The sequence below is a fragment of the Staurois parvus genome, unplaced genomic scaffold (genome assembly GCF_062004578.1).
Source record: "Staurois parvus isolate SC_StPar_1 unplaced genomic scaffold, SC_StPar_1.0 ptg000750l, whole genome shotgun sequence".
Taxonomy (NCBI): domain Eukaryota; kingdom Metazoa; phylum Chordata; class Amphibia; order Anura; family Ranidae; genus Staurois; species Staurois parvus.
The window spans coordinates 1,949,697-1,972,102 of record NW_028318546.1 but is presented as its reverse complement, the minus strand read 5'-3'; the positions used below and the strand labels follow the sequence as shown (position 1 = coordinate 1,972,102).

At 38.5% G+C, this 22,406-nt stretch overlaps 1 protein-coding gene across 1 annotated transcript in view; it reads left to right on the top strand.

Moving 5' to 3' along the window:
• The window catches only part of LOC149445021 (IgGFc-binding protein-like), a 91,977-nt gene that overhangs the window by 35,788 nt on the left and 33,783 nt on the right, over positions 1-22,406 (top strand). Inside the window, exons 32-54 of the mRNA XM_089654291.1 lie at positions 499-714; positions 2,398-2,457; positions 2,818-2,877; positions 3,238-3,297; positions 3,844-3,903; positions 4,264-4,323; positions 9,154-9,213; positions 9,574-9,633; positions 10,515-10,574; positions 10,934-10,990; positions 11,827-11,886; positions 12,986-13,227; positions 13,795-14,078; positions 14,479-14,756; positions 15,695-16,296; positions 16,387-16,960; positions 17,252-17,451; positions 17,536-17,916; positions 19,426-19,709; positions 20,852-21,123; positions 21,206-21,268; positions 21,613-21,625; positions 21,698-21,765. Coding sequence (XP_089510417.1) covers positions 499-714; positions 2,398-2,457; positions 2,818-2,877; positions 3,238-3,297; positions 3,844-3,903; positions 4,264-4,323; positions 9,154-9,213; positions 9,574-9,633; positions 10,515-10,574; positions 10,934-10,990; positions 11,827-11,886; positions 12,986-13,227; positions 13,795-14,078; positions 14,479-14,756; positions 15,695-16,296; positions 16,387-16,960; positions 17,252-17,451; positions 17,536-17,916; positions 19,426-19,709; positions 20,852-21,123; positions 21,206-21,268; positions 21,613-21,625; positions 21,698-21,765 — 4,074 coding nt within the window. The remainder of the gene's footprint in view (positions 1-498; positions 715-2,397; positions 2,458-2,817; positions 2,878-3,237; positions 3,298-3,843; positions 3,904-4,263; positions 4,324-9,153; positions 9,214-9,573; positions 9,634-10,514; positions 10,575-10,933; positions 10,991-11,826; positions 11,887-12,985; positions 13,228-13,794; positions 14,079-14,478; positions 14,757-15,694; positions 16,297-16,386; positions 16,961-17,251; positions 17,452-17,535; positions 17,917-19,425; positions 19,710-20,851; positions 21,124-21,205; positions 21,269-21,612; positions 21,626-21,697; positions 21,766-22,406) is intronic.

Here is a 22,406-nt window from a genome sequence, read left to right as displayed (position 1 = left end):
TTGAACAGAAGTGTTTTCAGGTTTTGGGAGCATAGCAATAGACTTTGGTATCCTCTCTGGCTGAAAAGGGCTCTAGATAATTGCTCAGTTTGCATATGCCTAAAAAAAGCCCCACATGAAATTGTTTTTATAAATTCAGAAGAAAGACTAATTTGTTGTCTAGGATCTTAATCAGATACAATATGATAAGGCTGATTTGACTTAAGTCATCCACTCATGTAAAAAGTAAATTCTTCTTTATTGTTTAACCTGTACATTATTAGGTATTTTAAGTCAGCACAGCTACAATATATGAAAGCGTGATACTGCTCAACTCCTTTAGTAAATTTACCCAAATAGTTTGAATGTGTGTGTTTCAAACTAAATGTGAATAAAATATGTTCTATTATGAAGGTTAGACGTAAACTTAGAACTGTATTGGCTTAAATATTTAGTAGTAATACCATCAGCCTAATGATCAATACATTTCTTAAGTATATTCTATTCCATATACAACAGTACCCCTTACACCGGAACACACAACATCTTCTGCTACCATGATTTCTTCTGCAACACACACCACAGAAGTTACCCCATCAGCGCAATCAACAACTTCTACAACCACTACCATTGATACTGGGACAGTGAGCTCTACTGCAACAACAAGGAGCACAGCAATTCCTCCAACAGAACATCCAACTGCTACAGATAGTATTGAAGACTCCACAGTTTCTGGTACACCACCTACATCTGCAAGCAGTAATACCTTTAAATCAACTGCTGCTTTAAAGTGTAATGAAAAGCAGTTTTGTTTAGAGTAGAGAGGGATTAGAACACTTGTCAGTTTGTATTGCTGTCTGTCCCCTTTTAGGGAGAGTCACCCTCTCTATTTGTCTTGTTTACTGTTGTCATTGAAGATGAAAGTAAAAGAAAATCCAAAATTCTGGACTAACACCAGAACACAAATAGAGGAGAAATCTTCCAATAGGGATGCTAGTTCTTGTGGTACTGGAGACATGCTGGGATTCCCTCACTTTAGAGGGATTTCTTCTCACTTCCTGTTTTGGCTATGGGACAGGGTGAAAGTAAATTTCCCCTATAAGACACAGATTTTTTTAAAAAACTGGACAGCGTTTATCTTTCTCACTTAGTCTATCCAAAATGAAAAAGAAAACAAGTTTTGTTTTTTAGTTACATTTCATATGTTTAGGTATTTAAGAGTAATACTGTCTGCCCAATTACCAAAAAAGTTAATGTCTACTAATTACTCTACCATAGTATTCCTTCCAACATAATTTCTTCTACAAGCATGACAATCAAGCACCAGTATTTTTAAATGGAATGGTCAGCAATAGCAGCCTCCACCATTCCTCAATGTAGACTTTATTTAAAGCTGAATTCTAAGTAATATTCTTTAGTTTTTTTTTTGTCTTGCATAGTTACACTGGTTCACCTTGGATCATGTAAGTATACAAATTCCAAACTTGACTGATCCCTGTGGAAGCAGAGAATCACTGTAGTGGCTAACGCTACTTCTGTGATCCTCGCTGTCTTCCGGGATCCATGCAAGCAAGCTACTCTACTGCATAATCACCACAAAATGATGTCTGTTCAGCGTGGACAGCATTCATAGAGCACCTTGTATTTTTCTCAGTGAACACAAACTATTCTCTGACTGGACAATGTAGAGATCATAACTTCCTGTCTCTCCACCTTGTTCAATCAAAGAAACACTTTTCATCTATAGAGAAAAATAAAAGACGTTCTCTGAATGGTGTACATGTCTGAGTGAGAGACAGGGAGGCTGTACAGGACTTGGAAGACAGCGAGGATCACTATAGTAGAGGTGACCACTAAATTGGTTATCTACTTCCGCAGGGATATGTTAGGTATGGAATATGTTTATTTACCCTGGTTCAAGCTGGACCAATATAACTATGCAAGAAAAAGGGAATTTAGTCTCTGCTCTCAAGGAGATTACACCCTAATGTCTCTATTTCGTAAGCATATACTGTATACTAGGGTGAACATAGACAGCAGTCACATAAATTACCAGCATGGAGCGTAAGGGGGAAACCCACACAACAGGCAAAACTCTGTGCAGATAGTGTCTTGTCTGGAATTTGCAGCTTGGACACCATTGCTTCAAGGCAGAAAGGCTAATCACTGTGCCACTGTGCTGCCGAGATAAAGCATAAATATCTATAAAGAAATGGGAATCACTTTCAATGTGACCATTATATATAGCTGCTAGCTTAGAAGTTTATTCTGAGATAGAAAGATAGGAAAAGAGTTCACAACTGTCATGGCCAACATTGCATATTTGAACTTAATAGGAAGGGTAGAATTTAAGCAAATTCAAGTTATGATGAAATGCTTACAAAACAAGCTGATCTTATGTTTCTTACCTTTTGACAGGTTCTACTGTACCAACAACACCTACTACATCCACCACACCTTTTGTACCGACGCATCCAGGTATATTTATCTGAAGAATTCTTCAAATAATGTTTCTTCCCATCTGCTGCTGGAAAAAAAACTGAGTTGGGCTGAGAGCCACTCCGCCATTCACAGGAAGCCATGTATTTCATCAGTGAATACAAGGCTTCCTCTAATTAGCTCAGGGGGGAGGAGAACAGATTATGTCATGACCTCCACTTCAACCAATCAGAGGAAGCCCTGTACTGATTGAGATAAAAAGATAAGGAATGAGTTCACAACTGTCATGGCCAACATTGCATATTTGAACTTAATAGGAAGGGTAGTATTTAAGCAAATTCAAGTTATGATGAAATGCTTACAAAACAAGCTGATCTTATGTTTCTTATCTTTTGCCAGGTTCCACTATAACAACAACACCTACTACATCTACCACACCTTTTGTACCAACACATTCAGGTATATTTATCTGAAGAATTCTTCAAATAATGTTTTTTCCCATCTGCTGCTGGAAAAAAATTGAGTTGGGCTGAGAGCCACTCAGCCATTCACAGGAAGCCTTGTATTTCATAAGTGAATACAAGGATTCCTTTAATTATCTCCGGGGGAGAGGAGAGCGGATTATGTAATGACCTCCACTTCAACCGATCAGAGGAAGCCCTGTATTGATTGAGATAAAAAGATAAGGAATGAGTTCACAACTGTCATGGTCAACATTGTATATTTGAATGTAATAGGAAGGGTAGTATTTAAGCAAATCCAAGTTATGATGAAATGCTTACAAAACAAGCTGATCTTATGTTTCTTATCTTTTGCAAGGTTCCACTGTAACAACAACACCTACTACATCCACCACACCTTTTGTACCAACACATTCAGGTATATTTATCTGAACAATTCTTCAAATAATATTTCTTCCCGTCTGCTGCTGGAAAAAAATTGAGTTGGGCTGAAAGCCACTCCACCATTCACAGGAAGCAGGGGCGGACTGACCATTTGGAAGCTCGGGCACTGCCTGAGGGCCAGGGGTCAGTAGGGGGCCCCATGAGATGCCTCTGGTACCTTTTTCATTGGCTTTTTTGAGTTTGGGCAAGGACACAGGGGCCCCATGATCCCCTATTGCCTGGGGGCCCCATGAGTTGTCAGTCCACCCCTGACAGGAAGCCTTGAATTTCAGCAGGGAATACAAGGCTTCCTCTAATTAGCTCAGGGGGAGAGGAGAGCGGATTATGTCATGACTTCCACTTCAACCAATCAGAGGAAGCCCTGTATTGATTGAGATTAAAAGATAAGGAAAGAGTTCACAACTGTCATGGCCAACATTGTATATTTGAACTTAATAAGAAGGGTAGTATTTAAGCAAATCCTAGTTGTGATAAAATGCTTACAAAACAAGCTGATCTTATGTTTCTTATCTTTTGCCAGGTTCCACTGTAACAACATCACCTACTACATCCACCACACCTTTTGTACCAACGCATTCAGGTATATTTATCTGAAGAATTCTTCAAATAATGTTACTTCCCATCTTCTGCTGGAAAAAAATTGAGCTGGACTGAGTGCCACTCAGCCATTTACAGGAAGCCATGTATTTCATCAGTGAATACAAGGCTTCCTCTAATAAGCTCAGGGGGAGAGGAGAGCGGGTTATATCATGACCTCCACTTCAACCAATCAGAGGAAACCCTGTATTGATTGAGATAAAAAGATAAGGAATGAGTTCACAACGGTCATGGCCAACATTGTATATCTGAATGTAATAGGAAGGGTAGTATTTAAGCAAATCCAAGTTATGATGAAATGCTTACACAACAAGCTGATTTTATGTTTCTTATCTTTTGACAGGTTCCACTGTAACAACAACACCTACTACATCTACCACACCTTTTGTACCAACACATTCAGGTATATTTATCTGAAGAATTCTTCAAATAATTTTTCTTCCCGTCTGTTGCTGGAATAAAATTGAGTTGGGCTGGGTGTCAGCCATTCACAGGAAACCTTGTATTTCAGCAGGGAATACAAGGCTTCCTCTAATTAGCTGAGGGGGAGAGGAGGGTGGATTAAATCATGACCTCCACTTCAACAAAATCAGAGGAAGTTCTGCATTCATTGAGATAGGAAAATAGGAGAAGAGTTCACAATTGTCATGGCCAGACTTGCATGTTTGAATTTAAAGTGCTACTAAATCGATGACCCTGTATTCACTATATCTGGTCTTCCACAGTACACAGAATATGGAAGAGAAATTATTTTTGTAAATATAAACTGCTAAATACCTTTTCTCATCACCAGTACATAGCAGTCTTGTGACTTCTATCAGTGTCCGACTGAGCACTAGTTAATCTTGTAGGAGGAGTTTTCATTCTCCTCTGACTGTCCTATTGAGGCTGCATAACTCCTGAACCTCTGTCTGGACAGTGCTGATTGGCTCCATGCCGATCACATGCACCCTCCCAACCTGAAAAAAATTCTCTAGCAATACACAACAAACAGAGCATGTGCAGACTTGCCACTGCTGCTCTAACTAGGGCAGATGGATGGGGACAACAAAATAAGGGGAGGATCAGAGAAGATGTGATCAAACAGCCTTTTTACACAATGCAGAGGCTTAACCCATTAGGTCCACAGTGAGTATTACAAGTAGAGATGAGCGAATCGAACCAGGCGAACCGGAATTCGATACGAATTTCAGGAAATATTCGATTCGCGTCGAATCCGAAATTTTGCCTACTTCGGGTGCGCGAATCGAATATTTCCCGATCAGCCGGCAAAAGTGTCCCTGCAGTGAGCTCCGCTATTTCTGACAGTTCTCTGACAGAAGGAACACATGTACAGCGGTTGAAACATTGTATCTATTAGTTTCCATTTAGGATACAGATGTTTCAACCGCTGTACATGTGAAGAAGCTGTCAGAGAACTGTCAGAAATAGAGGAACTCTGCACATACACTTTTTGCCGGTTTGGAATTCTTATTTTCATCCTACTTCTTCTTCTTCTTCTTTTTCTTCATCCTCATCCTCATCCTCAGAAGAAGAAGAAGAGGATGAGGATGAGGATGAAGAAGAAGAAGAAGAAGAAGTAGGATGAAAATAAGAATAATTCCAAGCCGGAAAAAAAGTGTATGTGCAGAGTTCCTCTATTCTGCAGATACACTTAGAGGAGCTCTGCAGATACACTTAGAGGAGCTCTGCAGATACACTTTTTGCCGGCTTGGAATTAATCTTATTTTCATCCTACTTCTTCTTCTTCATCCTCATCCTCAGAAGAAGAAGAAGAGGATGAGGATGAAGAAGAAGAAGAAGAAGTAGGATGAAAATAAGATTAATTCCAAGCCGGCAAAAAGTGTATCTGCAGAGCTCCTCTAAGTGTATCTGCAGAGCTCCTCTAAGTGTATCTGCAGAATAGAGGAGCTCTGCAGATACACTTTTTGCCGGCTTGGAATTATTCTTATTTTCATCCTACTTCTTCTTCTTCTTCTTCTTCTTCTTCTTCTTCATCCTCATCCTCTTCTTCTTCTTCTGAGGATAAGGATGAGGATGAAGAAGAAGAAGAAGAAGTAGGATGAAAATAAGAATAATTCCAAGCCGGCAAAAAGTGTATGTGCAGAGTTCCTCTATTCTGCAGATACACTTAGAGGAGCTCTGCTGATACACTTAGAGGAGCTCTGCAGATACACTTTTTGCCGGCTTGGAATTAATCTTATTTTCATCCTACTTCTTCTTCTTCTTCATCCTCATCCTCAGAAGAAGAAGAAGAGGATGAGGATGAGGATGAAGAAGAAGAAGAAGTAGGATGAAAATAAGATTAATTCCAAGCCGGCAAAAAGTGTATCTCCAGAGCTCCTCTAAGTGTATCTGCAGAATAGAGGAGCTCTGCAGATACACTTTTTGCCGGCTTGGAATTATTCTTATTTTCATCCTACTTCTTCTTCTTCTTCTTCTTCTTCATCCTCATCCTCTTCTTCTTCTTCTGAGGATAAGGATGAGGATGAAGAAGAAGAAGAAGAAGAAGAAGAAGAAGAAGTAGGATGAAAATAAGAATAATTCCAAGCCGGCAAAAAGTATATGTGCAGAGTTCCTCTATTCTGCAGATACACCTAGAGGAGCTCTGCTGATACACTTAGAGGAGCTCTGCAGATACACTTTTTGCCGGCTTGGAATTAATCTTATTTTCATCCTACTTCCTCTTCTTCTTCTTCATCCTCATCCTCAGAAGAAGAAGAAGAGGATGAGGATGAAGAAGAAGAAGAAGAAGTAGGATGAAAATAAGAATAATTCCAAGCCGGCAAAAAGTGTATGTGCAGAGTTCCTCTATTCTGCAGATACACTTAGAGGAGCTCTGCTGATACACTTAGAGGAGCTCTGCAGATACACTTTTTGCCGGCTTGGAATTAATCTTATTTTCATCCTACTTCTTCTTCTTCTTCATCCTCATCCTCAGAAGAAGAAAAGAGGATGAGGATGAAGAAGAAGAAGAAGAAGAAGAAGTAGGATGAAAATAAGAATAATTCCAAGCCGGCAAAAAGTGTATGTGCAGAGTTCCTCTATTCTGCAGATACACTTAGAGGAGCTCTGCTGATACACTTAGAGGAGCTCTGCAGATACACTTTTTGCCGGCTTGGAATTAATCTTATTTTCATCCTACTTCTTCTTCTTCTTCTTCATCCTCATCCTCAGAAGAAGAAGAGGATGAGGATGAAGAAGAAGAAGAAGAAGTAGGATGAAAATAAGAATAATTCCAAGCCGGCAAAAAGTGTATGTGCAGAGTTCCTCTATTCTGCAGATACACTTAGAGGAGCTCTGCTGATACACTTAGAGGAGCTCTGCAGATACACTTTTTGCCGGCTTGGAATTAATCTTATTTTCATCCTACTTCTTCTTCTTCTTCTTCATCCTCATCCTCAGAAGAAGAAGAAGAGGATGAGGATGAGGATGAAGAAGAAGAAGAAGAAGAAGAAGTAGGATGAAAATAAGAAGAATTCCAAGCCGGCAAAAAGTGTATCTGCAGAGCTCTTCTAAGTGTATCTGCAGAATGTCATTTATGGAAACAAATAGATACAATGTTTCAACCGCTGTATGGAGTGAATGTCCCAGAACTGTCAGAAATAGACTATTTCTGACAGTTCTGGGACATTCCCTCCATACAGCGGTTGAAACATTGTATCTATTTGTTTCCATAAATGGATCCATTTATGGAAACAAATAGATACAATGTTTCAACCGCTGTATGGAGTGAATGTCCCAGAACTGTCAGAAATAGTCTATTTCTGACAGTTCTATGACATTCCCTCCATACAGCGGTTGAAACCGCTGTATGGAGTGAATGTCCCAGAACTGTCAGAAATAGACAGAAACTGTCACAGAACTGTCCTTCTTCTCATCCTTCTCCTTCTTCTCATCCTTCTCCTTCTTCTCATCCTTCTCCTTCTTCTCATCCTTCTCCTTCTCCTTCTTCTCATCCTTCTCCTTCTCCTTCTTCTCATCCTTCTCCTTCTTCTCATCCTTCTTCTCATCCTTCTCCTTCTTCTCATCCTTCTTCTCATCCTTCTCCTTCTTCTCATCCTTCTCCTTCTCCTTCTTCTCATCCTTCTCCTTCTTCTCATCCTTCTCCTTCTCCTTCTTCTCATCCTTCTCCTTCTTCTCATCTTTCTCCTTCTCCTTCTTCTCATCCTTCTTCTCATCCTTCTCCTTCTTCTCATCCTTCTTCTCATCCTTCTCCTTCTTCTCATCCTTCTTCTCATCCTTCTCCTTCTTCTCATCCTTCTCCTTCTTCTCATCCTTCTACTTCTTCTCATCCTTTTCCTTCTCCTTCTTCTCATCCTTCTCCTTCTTCTCATCCTTCTCCTTCTTCTCATCCTTCTCCTTCTCCTTCTTCTCATCCTTCTCCTTCTTCTCATCCTTCTCCTTCTCCTCATCCTTCTCCTTCTCCATCTTCTCATCCTTCTCCTTCTCCTTCTTCTCATCCTTCTCCTTCTGCTTCTCCTTCTCCTTCTTCTCATCCTTCTCCTTCTTCTCATCCTTCTCCTTCTTCTCATCCTTCTTCTCATCCTTCTCCTTCTTCTCATTCTTCTCCTTCTTCTCATCCTTCTTCTCATCCTTCTCCTTCTTCTCATCCTTCTTCTCATCCTTCTTCTCATCCTTCTCCTTCTTCTCATCCTTCTCCTTCTTCTCATCCTTCTCCTTCTTCTCATCCTTCTCCTTCTCCTTCTTCTCATCCTTCTCCTTCTTCTCATCCTTCTCCTTCTCCATCTTCTCATCCTTCTCCTTCTCCTTCTTCTCATCCTTCTCCTTCTCCTTTTCCTTCTTCTCATCCTTCTCCTTCTCCTTCTTCTCATCCTTCTCCTTCTTCTCATCCTTCTCCTTCTCCTTCTTCTCATCCTTCTCCTTCTCCTTCTCTTTCCTCATCTCCAAGGGCATTTAAATTAAAGGTACAGTGTTCTGCACTAATTTAAAGGCTCTCTGAAGCCTAGAAACCCTTTTTATAAGTCATCTTCGTAGCGGATAAATTCGCATCGAATCGAATTTCTTCCTGGAATTCGCCGAATCAGCCGAATCGAATTTTTGAATACTTCGCTCATCTCTAATTACAAGCATGCTTTACTGCATATACAGGCTGATTTTACTGTTGTGGGTTTAGTAACACTTTAATAGGAAGGGGTAGAATTTAGCAAATCCAAGTTATGATGAAATGCTTACAAAAGCAGCTGATCTTATGTTCCTTATCTTTTGACAGGTTCCACTGTAACAACAACACCTACTACATCCACCACACCTTTTATACCAACGCACCCAGGTATATTTATCTGAAGAATTCTTCAAATAATGTTTTTTCCCATCTGCTGCTGGAAAAAAATTGAGTTGGGCTGAGAGCCACTCAGCCATTAACAGGAAGCCTTGTATTTCATAAGTGAATACAAGGATTCCTTTAATTATCTCCAGGGGAGAGGAGAGCGGATTATGTAATTACCTCCACTTCAACCGATCAGAGGAAGCCCTGTATTGATTGAGATAAAAAGATAAGGAATGAGTTCACAACGGTCATGGCCAACATTGTATATCTGAATGTAATAGGAAGGGTAGTATTTAAGCAAATCCAAGTTATGATGAAATGCTTACACAACAAGCTGATTTTATGTTTCTTATCTTTTGACAGGTTCCACTGTAACAACAACACCTACTACATCTACCACACCTTTTGTGCCAACACACCCAGGTATATTTATCTGAAGAATTCTTCAAATAATTTTTCTTCCCGTCTGTTGCTGGAATAAAATTGAGTTGGGCTGGGTGTCAGCCATTCACAGGAAACCTTGTATTTCAGCAGGGAATACAAGGCTTCCTCTAATTAGCTGAGGGGGAGAGGAGGGTGGATTAAATCATGACCTCCACTTCAACAAAATCAGAGGAAGTTCTGCATTCATTGAGATAGGAAAATAGGAGAAGAGTTCACAATTGTCATGGCCAGACTTGCATGTTTGAACTTAAAGTGCTACTAAATTGATGACCCTGTATTCACTATATCTGGTCTTCCACAGTACACAGAATATGGAAGAGAAATTATTTTTGTAAATATAAACTGCTAAATACCTTTTCTCATCACCAGTATATAGCAGTCTTGTGACTTCTATCAGTGTCCGACTGAGCACTAGTTAATCTTGTAGGAGGAGTTTTCATTCTCCTCTGACTGTCCTATTGAGGCTGCATAACTCCTGAACCTCTGTCTGGACAGTGCTGATTGGCTCCATGCCGATCACATGCACCCTCCCAACCTGAAAAAAATTCTCTAGCAATACACAACAAACAGAGCATGTGCAGACTTGCCACTGCTGCTCTAACTAGGGCAGATGGATGGGGACAACAAAATAAGGGGAGGATCAGAGAAGACGTGATCAAACAGCCTTTTTACACAATGCAGAGGCTTAACCCATTAGGTCCACAGTGAGTATTACAAGCATGCTTTACTGCATATACAGGCTGATTTTACTGTTGTGGGTTTAGTAACACTTTAATAGGAAGGGGTAGAATTTAGCAAATCCAAGTTATGATGAAATGCTTACAAAAGCAGCTGATCTTATGTTCCTTATCTTTTGACAGGTTCCACTGTAACAACAACACCTACTACATCTACCACACCTTTTATACCAACGCACCCAGGTATATTTATCTGAAGAATTCTTCAAATAATGTTTCTTCCCGTCTGCTGCCGGAATAAAATTGGGTTGGGCTGAGTGTCACTCAGCCATACACAGGAAACCTTCTATTTCATCAGTGAATACAAGGATTTCTCTAATTAGCTGAGGGGGGAGGAGGGCAGATTATCTCATGACCTCCACTTCAACCAATCAGAGGAAGCCCTGTACTCATTGAGACAGAAAGATAAGGAAAGAGTTCACAATTGTCAAGGCCAGTCTTGCATGTTTGAACTTATAGAAAGGGGTAGAATTTAGGCACATTCAAGGTATGATGAAATGCTTACAAAATGAGCTGATCTTATGTTTCTTATCTTTTTACAGATTCTACAATAACAACACCTACTACATCCACCACACCTTTTGTACCAACACACTCAGGTATATTTATCTGAAAATTTTTTCAAATAATGTATCTTCCTATCTGCTGCTGGAACAGCCATTCACAGAAATACTTCTATTTCATCAGTAAATACAAGGCTTCCTCTAATTAGCTGAGGGGGAGAGGAGGGCAGTTTATGTCATGACCTCCACATCAACCAGTCAGAGGAAGCCCTGTATTCATTGATATAGAGAAATAGGAAAATAGTTCACAATTGTCATGGCCAGCCTTGCATGTTTGAAATTAGAGTGTTACTAAATTTATGACCCTGCATTCACTATATCTGGTCTTCCACAGTACACAGAACATGGAAATGCAATTATTTTAGTAAATATAAACCGCTGAATACCTTCTCTCATCAGCAGTGCATAGCAGTCTTGTGACTTCTATCAGTGTCCTGCTGAGCACTGGTTAATCTTGTAGGAGGAGTTTTCATTCTCCTCTGACTGTCCTATTGAGGCTGCATAACTCCTGACCCTCTGTCTGGACAGTGCTGATTGGCCCTGTGCCGATCACATGCACCCCCCCCCCCAAAAAAAAAACAAAAAAACAAAGCAACTCTCTAGCAATACACAACAAACAGACATGTGCAGACCTGCCACTGCTGCTCTAACTATGGCAGATGGATTGGGGACAGCAAAATAAGGGGAGGATCAGAGATGACATGATCAAACATATAGTTAGTATAACAAGCATGCTTTACTGCATATACAGACTGATTTTACTGTTGTGGATTTAGTAACACTTTAATAGGAAGGGGTAGAATTAAAGCAAATCCAAGTCATGATGGAATGCTTTCAAAACAGCTTTTCCTATGTTTCCTTTCTTTTGACAGGTTCCACTGTAACAACAACACCTGCTACATCCACCACACCTTTTGTACCACCACATGCAGGTATATTTATCTGAAGATTTCTTCAAGTAATGTTTGTTCCCGTCTGTTGGAAAAAAATTGAGTCGGGCTGAGAGCCAATCACAGGAAGCCCTGTATTTCATCAGTGAATACAAGGCTTCCTCTAGCTGAGGGGGAGAGGAGGGCAGATTATATCATGACTTCCACATCAACCAATCAGAGGAAGCCCTGTATTCATTGATGAAATACAATGCTTTCTATGAATTGCAATAGCAATGCTCAGTCTGACTTGATTTAGTTTCAGGAGCGGGATGGGAAACATTTTCTTCATTTATACTAAAAAGAAAGGTATTTTTTATTTTAAACAATATTTTCAGTATTATGCATATGTTAAAAACACAAATATGTTGCTGAGGAATGCATTTTATTAATATGTGGAAAACAAACGTTAATTCATGCTGTCCTCCCCTCCACACTCCGAGGTTTAACTGTTTCTTTCGTCTAGCAATAAAGATAAATACTTACCTTACTCCCCAGTCCTCTGGCAGACAACTCTCCTCCCTACTGTCTGATGCTCTTGGATGTGGACAGGGCCTTTGACACACATTCATTGCAAAACTATTGGTCCTGCATTGTAAGTAACCTTGGAGAGGCCAAGATTAGTTGAGTGGTTAAGAGAAACAGCCTTGGGGGCCAGTCATACAGTGGGATGAAGCTTGCAGGAGCACGCACAGCTCATTTAGTCTGAATTATTGCAGAAGAGACATTGCATGTTTGTGAGCCTGCCTGTGAGCATTTTTTTTAAACTTTAGTTCCACCTTAATATGTCAAGAAACTCTTTAAATAATTTATTTATAATGAATCCTACAGTAGTTCTTATGTTACTAGTAGCAGGGGCGGACTGACCATTCGAGCACTCGGGCACTGCCCGAGGGCCCGGGGTCAGTAGGGGGCCCCATGAGATGCCCCTGGTACCTTTTTCATAGGCTTTTTTGAGTGTGGGCAAGGACACAGGGGCCCCACGATCCCCTATTGCCCAGGGGCCCCATGAGTTGTCAGTCCGCCCCTGACTAGTAGTAGTGTTTTAGTTACCATTTATGGTTTTATAATTGCATTTCTTGTTATTATTTTTCCTACAAAGGTATTTGTGAAGTACAAGGAGACCCCCATTATTACACCTTTGACAACCAGGTGCACCATTTTATGGGGACGTGTACCTATACTTTATCTAAGCTCTGTGAAAATGATGAAAATCTGATAAACTTCAATGTGGAGGCAGCCAATGAGCACAGAGGAACCAACACAAGGGTGTCTTATGTGAAGTATGTGAATGTTGACGTATATGGATACAGGATAACACTGGATAAAAACAGAATCGTAAAGGTTTGTCTTTTTTTTGCAACAAAGTAGATCTTTGTAACCTTGACTGATGTGTCTGTGTGTGTCAGGAGAGGAAGGGAGGGAGAAAAAGTAACAAGGGTGAAAGACCATCACCCTAAGCCAACAAGTGGCTACTACAAAGTAAAACCCTCAAACTTTCTAAGGGCAGCACCCATAAAAATGGATTTAGCGCATAAGTGTAAAGAAAAAATGTCAAAATGTATATATAACAACATATAAATATACAAATGTACAGTATATACAGCATACTTGTCCCAATTGGTTTAAGACATCATATGGTTACCTCAGTCTAAAGATTCTCTCTTTTCCACAAGGGAATAGCTAAAATGTTATTTCTATAAAGTACTAAAAGGTAGAACGGTCCAGGACTTGATTGGGACTTGGGACTATGTTGTGATCAATAAGTATGAAAATATTTTTCTTATACTTTTTGAACCTGTATCAATGTTTGGCACCCTAGAAAGTCACTGTCTTTAACTTTGTTGTAGCCATTTGGCCATATACATAGTTATTGCTCTGAATTGTTCACTTACATTTTGTTTTTGACAGGTGGATGGGCAGTCGGTGACCCTTCCAATTCACCTGACACCAGATGTTGAAATATTTATAAGTGGCACTAATGTTGTGGTGACAACTGGCTTTGGACTAATAGTGAAATTTGATGGAAACCACAGAGTACAAGTTACAATTCCAGAGACGTACTCTGGCAAAGTTTGTGGACTTTGTGGAAACTTTAATGGAAATGCAGCCGATGACTTCTTAAATCCAGATGGTCAACTAGAATCAGATTCCACAAATCTTGGTAACAGCTGGCAAGTTGACAATGATACAAGGTAAAATGTTTTTATATTAATTATGCTTTAATAAAGGTTGACAAGTGCTTTTCAACTTTGAATGTTCCATAGACTGGGCAGCACAGTGGCTAAATGGTTAGCACTTCCGCCTGGCAGTACTAGGGTTGCTGGTTCAAATCCCAACCATGGCACCAGCTGCCTGGAGTTTGCATGTTCTCCCTGACAAAGACATGCTGGCTCCTGTCTAAATTGTCCCTAGTATGTATGAATGTGAGTTAGGGACCTTAGATTGTACACCCCTTGAGGGTTAGGGACTGATGTGAATGTACAATATATATGTAAAGTGCTGCATAAATTAACGGCGCTATATAAGTACCTGTAATAAATAATAAATAAAATATGTTCACACTTACTCTGAAGTTATATATGTTTATTACAGCTGTACACCAGGAGCTGACATTCAACCAAATTGTACCAACGATGAAAAAGACATTATTGCAAGCAACAGCTTCTGTGGACTAATTACTGACAAGAATGGTCCATTTAAAGAATGCCATGATGTCATTGACCCACTAGTTTACTTTGATAACTGTGTTTATGACTTGTGTGAGATGAGTCTGGATCCAGAAATTCTGTGTAATAGTCTTCAAGCATATGCAGAAATCTGCCAGTCCAGTGGAGTTACTATTTTATCCTGGAGAAATAATTCTTTCTGTGGTAAGTTGGGTAAACTGGAATGCTATTCACTATTGTTGTACAAACTTCTCTGGTTTTTAAAGTTTTATATTAAATGTAATAATCTTTTTGTGTTATTAATATTCTCCATATTAAAATGGAGCTGAACTCAAAAAGTGAAGGCACAGGGAACATATATAAAGTACATATAAAAATGTTAATTGTGCCTAAGTTGGCATCACATGGAAGGCACTGTTGCCTCTGACTGCTAGTCTGAGGAGCTATGGAGTGGGAATTGGTGATGTCACTTCACTCCTGCATTCTCTGACATGAGGAAACAAAAACATACATAGAGATGGTGTCAGCACAAAGTGAAAGGTTCCTGTAAGATGTAACTGTATATGCGGAAGCTAGTGGAGCTAGTAGTCAACAAGTCCATCCAACCATGGGTTCACAAAATGGCAAAAGTAGTTGACACCTCAAGGCCTTCTAACAGACAGAGTCGAATCAATCAATCTCCAAGGAGCATGTAAATGGGAGAGAAAAGAGTTGCCACTGAGTGTAGACTGTAGGTCAATTTATTATAAAACATAGTAAAATTGCACTCACATTTGGTGGAATAAAGTCAAGCACATCTGAAGTCCATGTGCAGTGTTCACTTTATGTCATCTCTCCCATTCTAATACTCCCAGATGTCATTTTTTCAAAATAGTCTGCACTAGTTACCTCATTATTCAGCTCTTTGATAACTTTGCTTGCTGCTTATTTTATAATTTACTTCCACAAGTGTGTGGAATCATCCACTATTTTATTGAGCCTGAAATGTTGAAATGTTTTAACTGCATATATTTGTGAACTGATCTCAGTGGACTTACCATAACAAACACTACAGGCCATGCATTATAGAAAGAAGTAGTATAACTAAGCAGAGCAAGTGATAGATGAATACATGCAATATTACCATCTTTATTTCCTCACAGAACTGAAGTGTCCACCAAACAGCCATTATGAGCACTGTGGAACCGCCTGCCCAGCTACTTGTGTCAGTCCTGGAGCTCCATCTACATGTACTCTGCCCTGCACTGAGTCTTGTATCTGTGATCCCGGATACATCCTTTATGGAACAAAATGTGTTCCAGATGACAAATGTGGATGTTGGGATGATGACAAGTACTATCCTGTTGGCAATGAATTCTGGACAGATGATACTTGCTCTACAAAGTGCAGATGCCCTTCACCTGGAAGCGGATTAATATGTAACAGTGATTCATGTCCCAATAACCAGTATTGTGGAATATCAAATGGTGTTCCTGGCTGCCATTACTTCACATATGGAGTTTGTAGAGTTCATAATGATCCACATTATGATACATTCGACAGACTCAATCATGACTTCATGGGTCTATGCACTTACACTCTTGCCAAACTCTGCAACAGTTCATCTTCCTCTCCATATTACTTCAACATTGAAGCAAAGAATGAACACCGTGGAGATCCCAAGGTGTCTTTTGTGAAACATGTTCTCATTGAGGTTTACGGCCAGAAAGTCAAAATCATGAAAAATGAGAAAGATCGTGTTTTGGTTAGTATGAGCATTTATTTGTTTCCTATTTGATGTTTTCAAATGTTTTGTAATACTAATTCACTACTAATACACTTACCTTATATTTAGGTCAATTCTATCTGGACTTCACTTCCTATAAGTTTAGTGGGTGGAGCAGTGAGTGTGACTTGGACTGGAAAGTATGTTAGTCTTCAGACAGATTTCAGGCTTACTGTCTCTTATGATGTAGACACCAATGTAGAAGTAAAAGTTCCTAGCAACTTTGCCAAACTGACATGTGGAATGTGCGGTAACTTCAACAATCGCAAATCAGATGATTACATGATGCCAAATGGAGAACAAGCCAAGAACTCTGAACAACTTGGACAGAGCTGGATGGTTGAGGATGATGATCCACTTTGTAATCTGGTTGATACACCTCCTCCACCTCCTCCATCTTGTCTACCAGGAAAAGAGGAGTTGTACAAGAGCGATGCATTCTGTGGTTTGCTGATAAGTAAAGATGGCCCTTTCCATGTTTGCAATTCTGTCATCAGTCCAGGAGGTTTCTTTGACAGCTGCATCTTTGACTTGTGTGCTTTGGATGGAGATCAAAATGCTCTGTGTAGCTTGTTATCAGCATATGCAGATGCTTGTCAGAAGGAAGGTATACCCATCAGTTGGAGAAACAGTACTTTCTGTGGTAAGTATATCTTGCTACATTTTTGGTATTCTCTTCAGTCATCCTTTTATAAAGAATATATCAAGAATTATGATTCTTGCTTTTAAAAAATAGCAAAATACTACTTTATAAAGTTATTTTTTGTGAAACTATACTAATACAATCCACCACATTATTATAAAGGAAATTAACTATTTCACATATAGCTTCTATATTTGTAGATGAACCACTATCATCTGCAAATTAATTATGAGGAAAACTTTAAACAAATAACAAATGTAGTCAATTTAAAACTAAATGTTTTTATTTCAGCACCTGACTGCCCTGAAAACAGTCACTTTAGTACCTGTGCATCTGCCTGTCCGGCCACATGTCTAGAGCAACAACCACCAGAGAACTGTAGCCTGCCATGTTCCGAAGGATGTGAATGTGACTCGGGTTATGTCATCAGTGGGGGAACCTGTGTCCCTGAGTCACAATGTGGCTGCTTCTACAATGGCATTTATTACATGGTAAGAGGGAAAAAAATCTAATGCAGTACTTTCAACCTACGTACCAGTATTTCTTGACTGACAACATGTTTTGGTCATTTACAGGAGGGAGAAAAATTTATAACAGAGAACTGTGAGAGTGTATGTACATGTGAAGGAGGGAACAACATAACTTGTGATCCAATGTCTTGTACTGGAGATGAAATCTGCAAGGTTCAAGATGGGTTGTTGGGCTGCTACCCACCAAGCACAGCAATCTGCCACATCTATGGAGATCCTCATTATACAACATTTGATGGCACAGTCCACCACTTCCAGGGATCTTGCACTTACACCGTGACTGAAACATGTGCTAATACTTCTCACAGCTTTAGTGTCACTACCCGAAATGAGCACCGGGGTAACCCAAGCTGGACTGCCATTAACTCAGTCAACATTACTGTAGATGGAATAGAGATCTTCATTGAAAAGAACAACATTGTGCATGTATGTTTAGTAGAAATCTATTTTCTTATATATAATTAATGAAACAATTTTGTATACTGTATATGAATCAGTATGGTTATGCTTCTGTCTCAAAGAAGTCTAGGTTCAATTCTTGTACCTTCTAGCTCATGATAGTCATGACTGCTGTCTTCCACTATAAGTAGCCTATTTATTAAAAATCTGCTGGACGAATGTCCCAAACATTCGCCCATCCACAACGAAATACTTATAACATATTTTGTCTAATCATTTTATTCCCCATTATTGTTAATTCCATCTAGTGGGCATTGGATAGAGCTGACAATCATCAAAACTAATTAGACAAAATACTAGAAACATTTGCTACAGCTGGGTGAATGCTTATGACATTCATTCAGTGAAATTATAAAAAATTAGACTAAATAGCAAAAAAAAAAACCCTCTGTGCACTGCCACAAAATCAAAACTAAATAAGACACAACAATTATAACAGCTGCAACCACCAGTCATGTGTTACCACATAAACCCAAAACATTTCTAAACAGTGCTGAGCTACTCACAAATACCTACCTTATATTTTAAACATAGTGTTAATAAAAATAAACTGCAAATAAATACTATACAAAGGTGGTAAATACATTGTGATAAATATGTGATATAACACAACAATACATATATATATATATATATATATATATATATATATATATATATATATAATCTTGCATAAAGTCCCAACATGTTTGTGAATCAGCACAATATTTCCAAAGACTTTCCGTGCTGTCAAAAATAAATAGTTTCCATGTGCACTCCATATATATATGTACTTGCCACTGATAACAAATAAACCCGTGCTCCCTCCACCACTTTGTGGAATGCTTGATCACCTCACCGATAGACTCATATACAGTAAATATACAGGTCTATATGCACTTAATCCTATATGCCTGGTTCCTCCTCCTTTGGTGATAAACTACTGTGCCCAGGTTGAAACAAGAGGCAGGCCCTTTTAACTGTTAGGCATCCATAGCTAAAAGTGGTATTCAGAAAAAAAAAAACTTTCTATAGCAAAGTCATTTTTATTAATCTTTAACCATCAAATTCCATTAAATCACACCCACATATAGAAACAGAGTCACAGACTCTCACATCGCATTACTGAAAATTCAACTTTCGGTTTTGGCTCCAGACTGGAAGTGACGTCACCGACTCCACCAAACTCTAGCCAAAACCTTTTGTCTTGTCTTGGATTGAGTAAGTTAGGTTAGGAAATGATGGGAAATCTTTTTAACTGGTACAGAGATAAAAACTATTTTAGTAGAATACGGAAGGATAATAATTGATTATGTTTTGCTACCTTCCAAGACCAGGAAAAAGTGATTCAAGTGGCAGAGCCAAAACATTTATTAGAGACGTAAATTTAATTAGAGAAAATATTTTCCAAGTGCTTTGTAAGTAATGAGATATTGAAATAGTTAATATCACACTTTACCTGCAAGCTAATCAGTTACACTTTTAATATTTCATTAGGTTAACGATGTGATTGTTACACTTCCTTTCTCGGAGTCTGACATACATATTACACAGAGTGGCCAGTATGTTACAGTCAAAACAAATTTTGGACTAGAGGTTCAGTTTAATGGTGATCATGAGCTGTTTGTAAAAGTGAAAGAGAACTACAAAGAAGCTTTATGTGGTCTGTGTGGAACCTACAATGACAACCGTCATGATGACTTCATGACACCAGAAGGCAACATTGTAACCAATGTCAATGACTTTGGCAACAGTTGGAGGGTTCCAGATGATGGATGGACGTGAGTATCTGGACACTCATTTGAAAGTGTTATGACTAAAGTTGATAGTGTAAAATGATGTCTAATGATATTTCTATTTTTAGTTACATTTTTAGTTAATTTTAGTTTTTCTTATTTTTTGCTCTTTAACTAAAGTGTTACCTAAAGCCCAAACCTTTTTAGTTTTTGGTAAAGAATGGAAGTTTTAAAATGTTCAGGCTTTATTGTTTGCCCATGCTTCTGCTGCAATGGCCACCCTCTCTATTTTCCCTAGTAACCAATGTCATAGGGACAGAAAATGGTGGGAAAATCGAACATTTTGCAGTTATCGCCAGAAAAGGTGTTGAAGGGAAATCTGCCCATGACAAGTAACTAGGAGGATATTTTCTCTCACGTTGGAGAAAAATAGTCTCACTTATTCTTGCTTTTCTGAAACAAAAAGTGAAGGAAAATCTCCACACACTGGAAAAACTGGGAAAAAAATTCTCACAGGTGTTTAACCTTTCTGTCCTCTATCCAAAAGTTGTAAAAAGTTTTGGCTTTAGATATACTATGAATGTAAATATCGATTTGCTGTCATGTAACTATAACTGCTATTATGTAGGTTTAGAAGAAAGGGTTTGTACATGACATTCTATTCTTCATAAGTTAATTTCTCTTTCACAATTACATAGTTATGTTGAAAAAAAAAGAAATGTCCTTAGAGTAAAAAAAAAAGAAAAACTTACTGTAAATACATCAGAAACCTGCATCAACAGAATCCATAACACATATCTAATCCAGAAGATAGCAAAAAATAAAACAAAAATTTTCTCCAATAGGAAAACAATTCTGAAGTATAATGAGTTTCAAATTATAATAGCTAGTTATAGTCTATGCATTTATAAAAACATACATTTTTTAAACAGTCTACAGAGTTAGCTAGAACTAGCTACAGTGGAAATATATTCAGCTCCTCTTGTAAAGAAACCTTTCTACAAGAAATCACATGTTTGAAAAAAGAGTGGATTTTTTTCTGATTAGAATTCATCTATGACCATGTTTCTCAGATGGCTCCATGCTCTTTCTCCTTTTGTACATTATCACAATGTTACAGTTAGATGTTTTGCTAATTATAAATAGTGATAATATTAACTAGAATTACTTAAATGCATTTCATTTAGATGTGATTCTACTCCACCACCTCCACCAGTCTGCTCTCCCACTGTACAAGAAATAGCCATTCAGAAATGTTGGATTTTAAGAGATAGTAATGGACCATTTAAAGCCTGCCATCCTTACCTTCGTCCACATCAATACTTTGAGAGTTGTGTCTTTGACCAGTGTGTCACAGGAGGAAGTGATGATCTGCTCTGTGGAGTACTGGAGTCCTATGCTAAAGCTTGTGAAGCTTTGGGTGTAAACTTGGTAGACTGGATAAACAATACTATTTGTGGTAAGCTCTAAATGTTTTGTGTTTAACCTCTCTAAAACAAAATCATTATTAGAAAAAAAAGCTGAATTACAATTTTTTGCAGATCCAAACAGACCATCTACAACTCCATCTGCAACTTCCACTCCATTGACAAGTCCACAACCAGGTATTGGATGTTCATACATTATATAACTTCTTAATTTCCATTCATATGAGACCCATGCTAGTATGAGGGATCTTATAGTAAAATAATGAGCCTATGTACCTAACTGCAGTGAATGTTTAGTGAATGTCACATTCACTGTTTTATTAATATGTATTATAGTCTTCAAAACCTTTGACTGGGAAATTAAAATCTAAATTATCAGTATTGATTTTCCTCTAAAGCTCCAAACAACTAGGTTTATCTTATTGGAAACAGCTTTTTGGTGATTGGGTTCATTGGACAATCTGTTATGAGTCAATTTGTATGTTCCTTACTTCCATCAAGAAAATATTTTTTCTCTTTAGATTCAAGCTCAGCATTACCCATTGTTTCCACCACAACACCTTCACCTCCTACAACTAGCACTACAACACCTGCAACAACTACTACACTTACCACTACTACTACGACAATCACAACAACTATGACGACTCCAACAAAAACACCAGAAGTTACAAGTAAGTGGGATCAGAAGTAATAGTATACTGTGTGTGTGCCTTGTCACTTGGTTAAAGTATAATTGATTATGCTTATGAATGTTATCTAAATTTAGTTAAATAAGCATAAATGTAATAAAATATACATCGGCATTTAAATCCAGTTTATAGTAAGTTCATCGCTTTGTCCTGATTACTGGGGTAAAAAAGAAAAAGCTGACATTTGATTCTAATTTGAAGCTGTTGAGCATTTGTATTTGTGTCATACCTACTATTTTTGGTCTCCAGGTTGTAATAAATGAAGAAGTGTCACATCTCGAATTTACCTAAAAAGCAGCCGTTGTACTTGGTTGCACCCTTCTGTGCTATCATGCCCATGTACTGAGGGATGGGGGACACAGAACAGAACATCAATTTTATTTATCAAATTAGGAGTAAGAGTAGATACAGATTGCTATGGTAATATAATCCAATATGACACAGGTCATTGTTGCAATATAATTCACTCAGACAGAGGTATTTGTTGCAATATGATCCACTGGAACACATGTAATTGCTGTAATAGATCTACTCAGACACAGGTAGATGTTGTAATAAAATCCACTCAGACACAAGGGATCGTTGTAATATGATCCACTCAGATATAGATATGTATTATAATA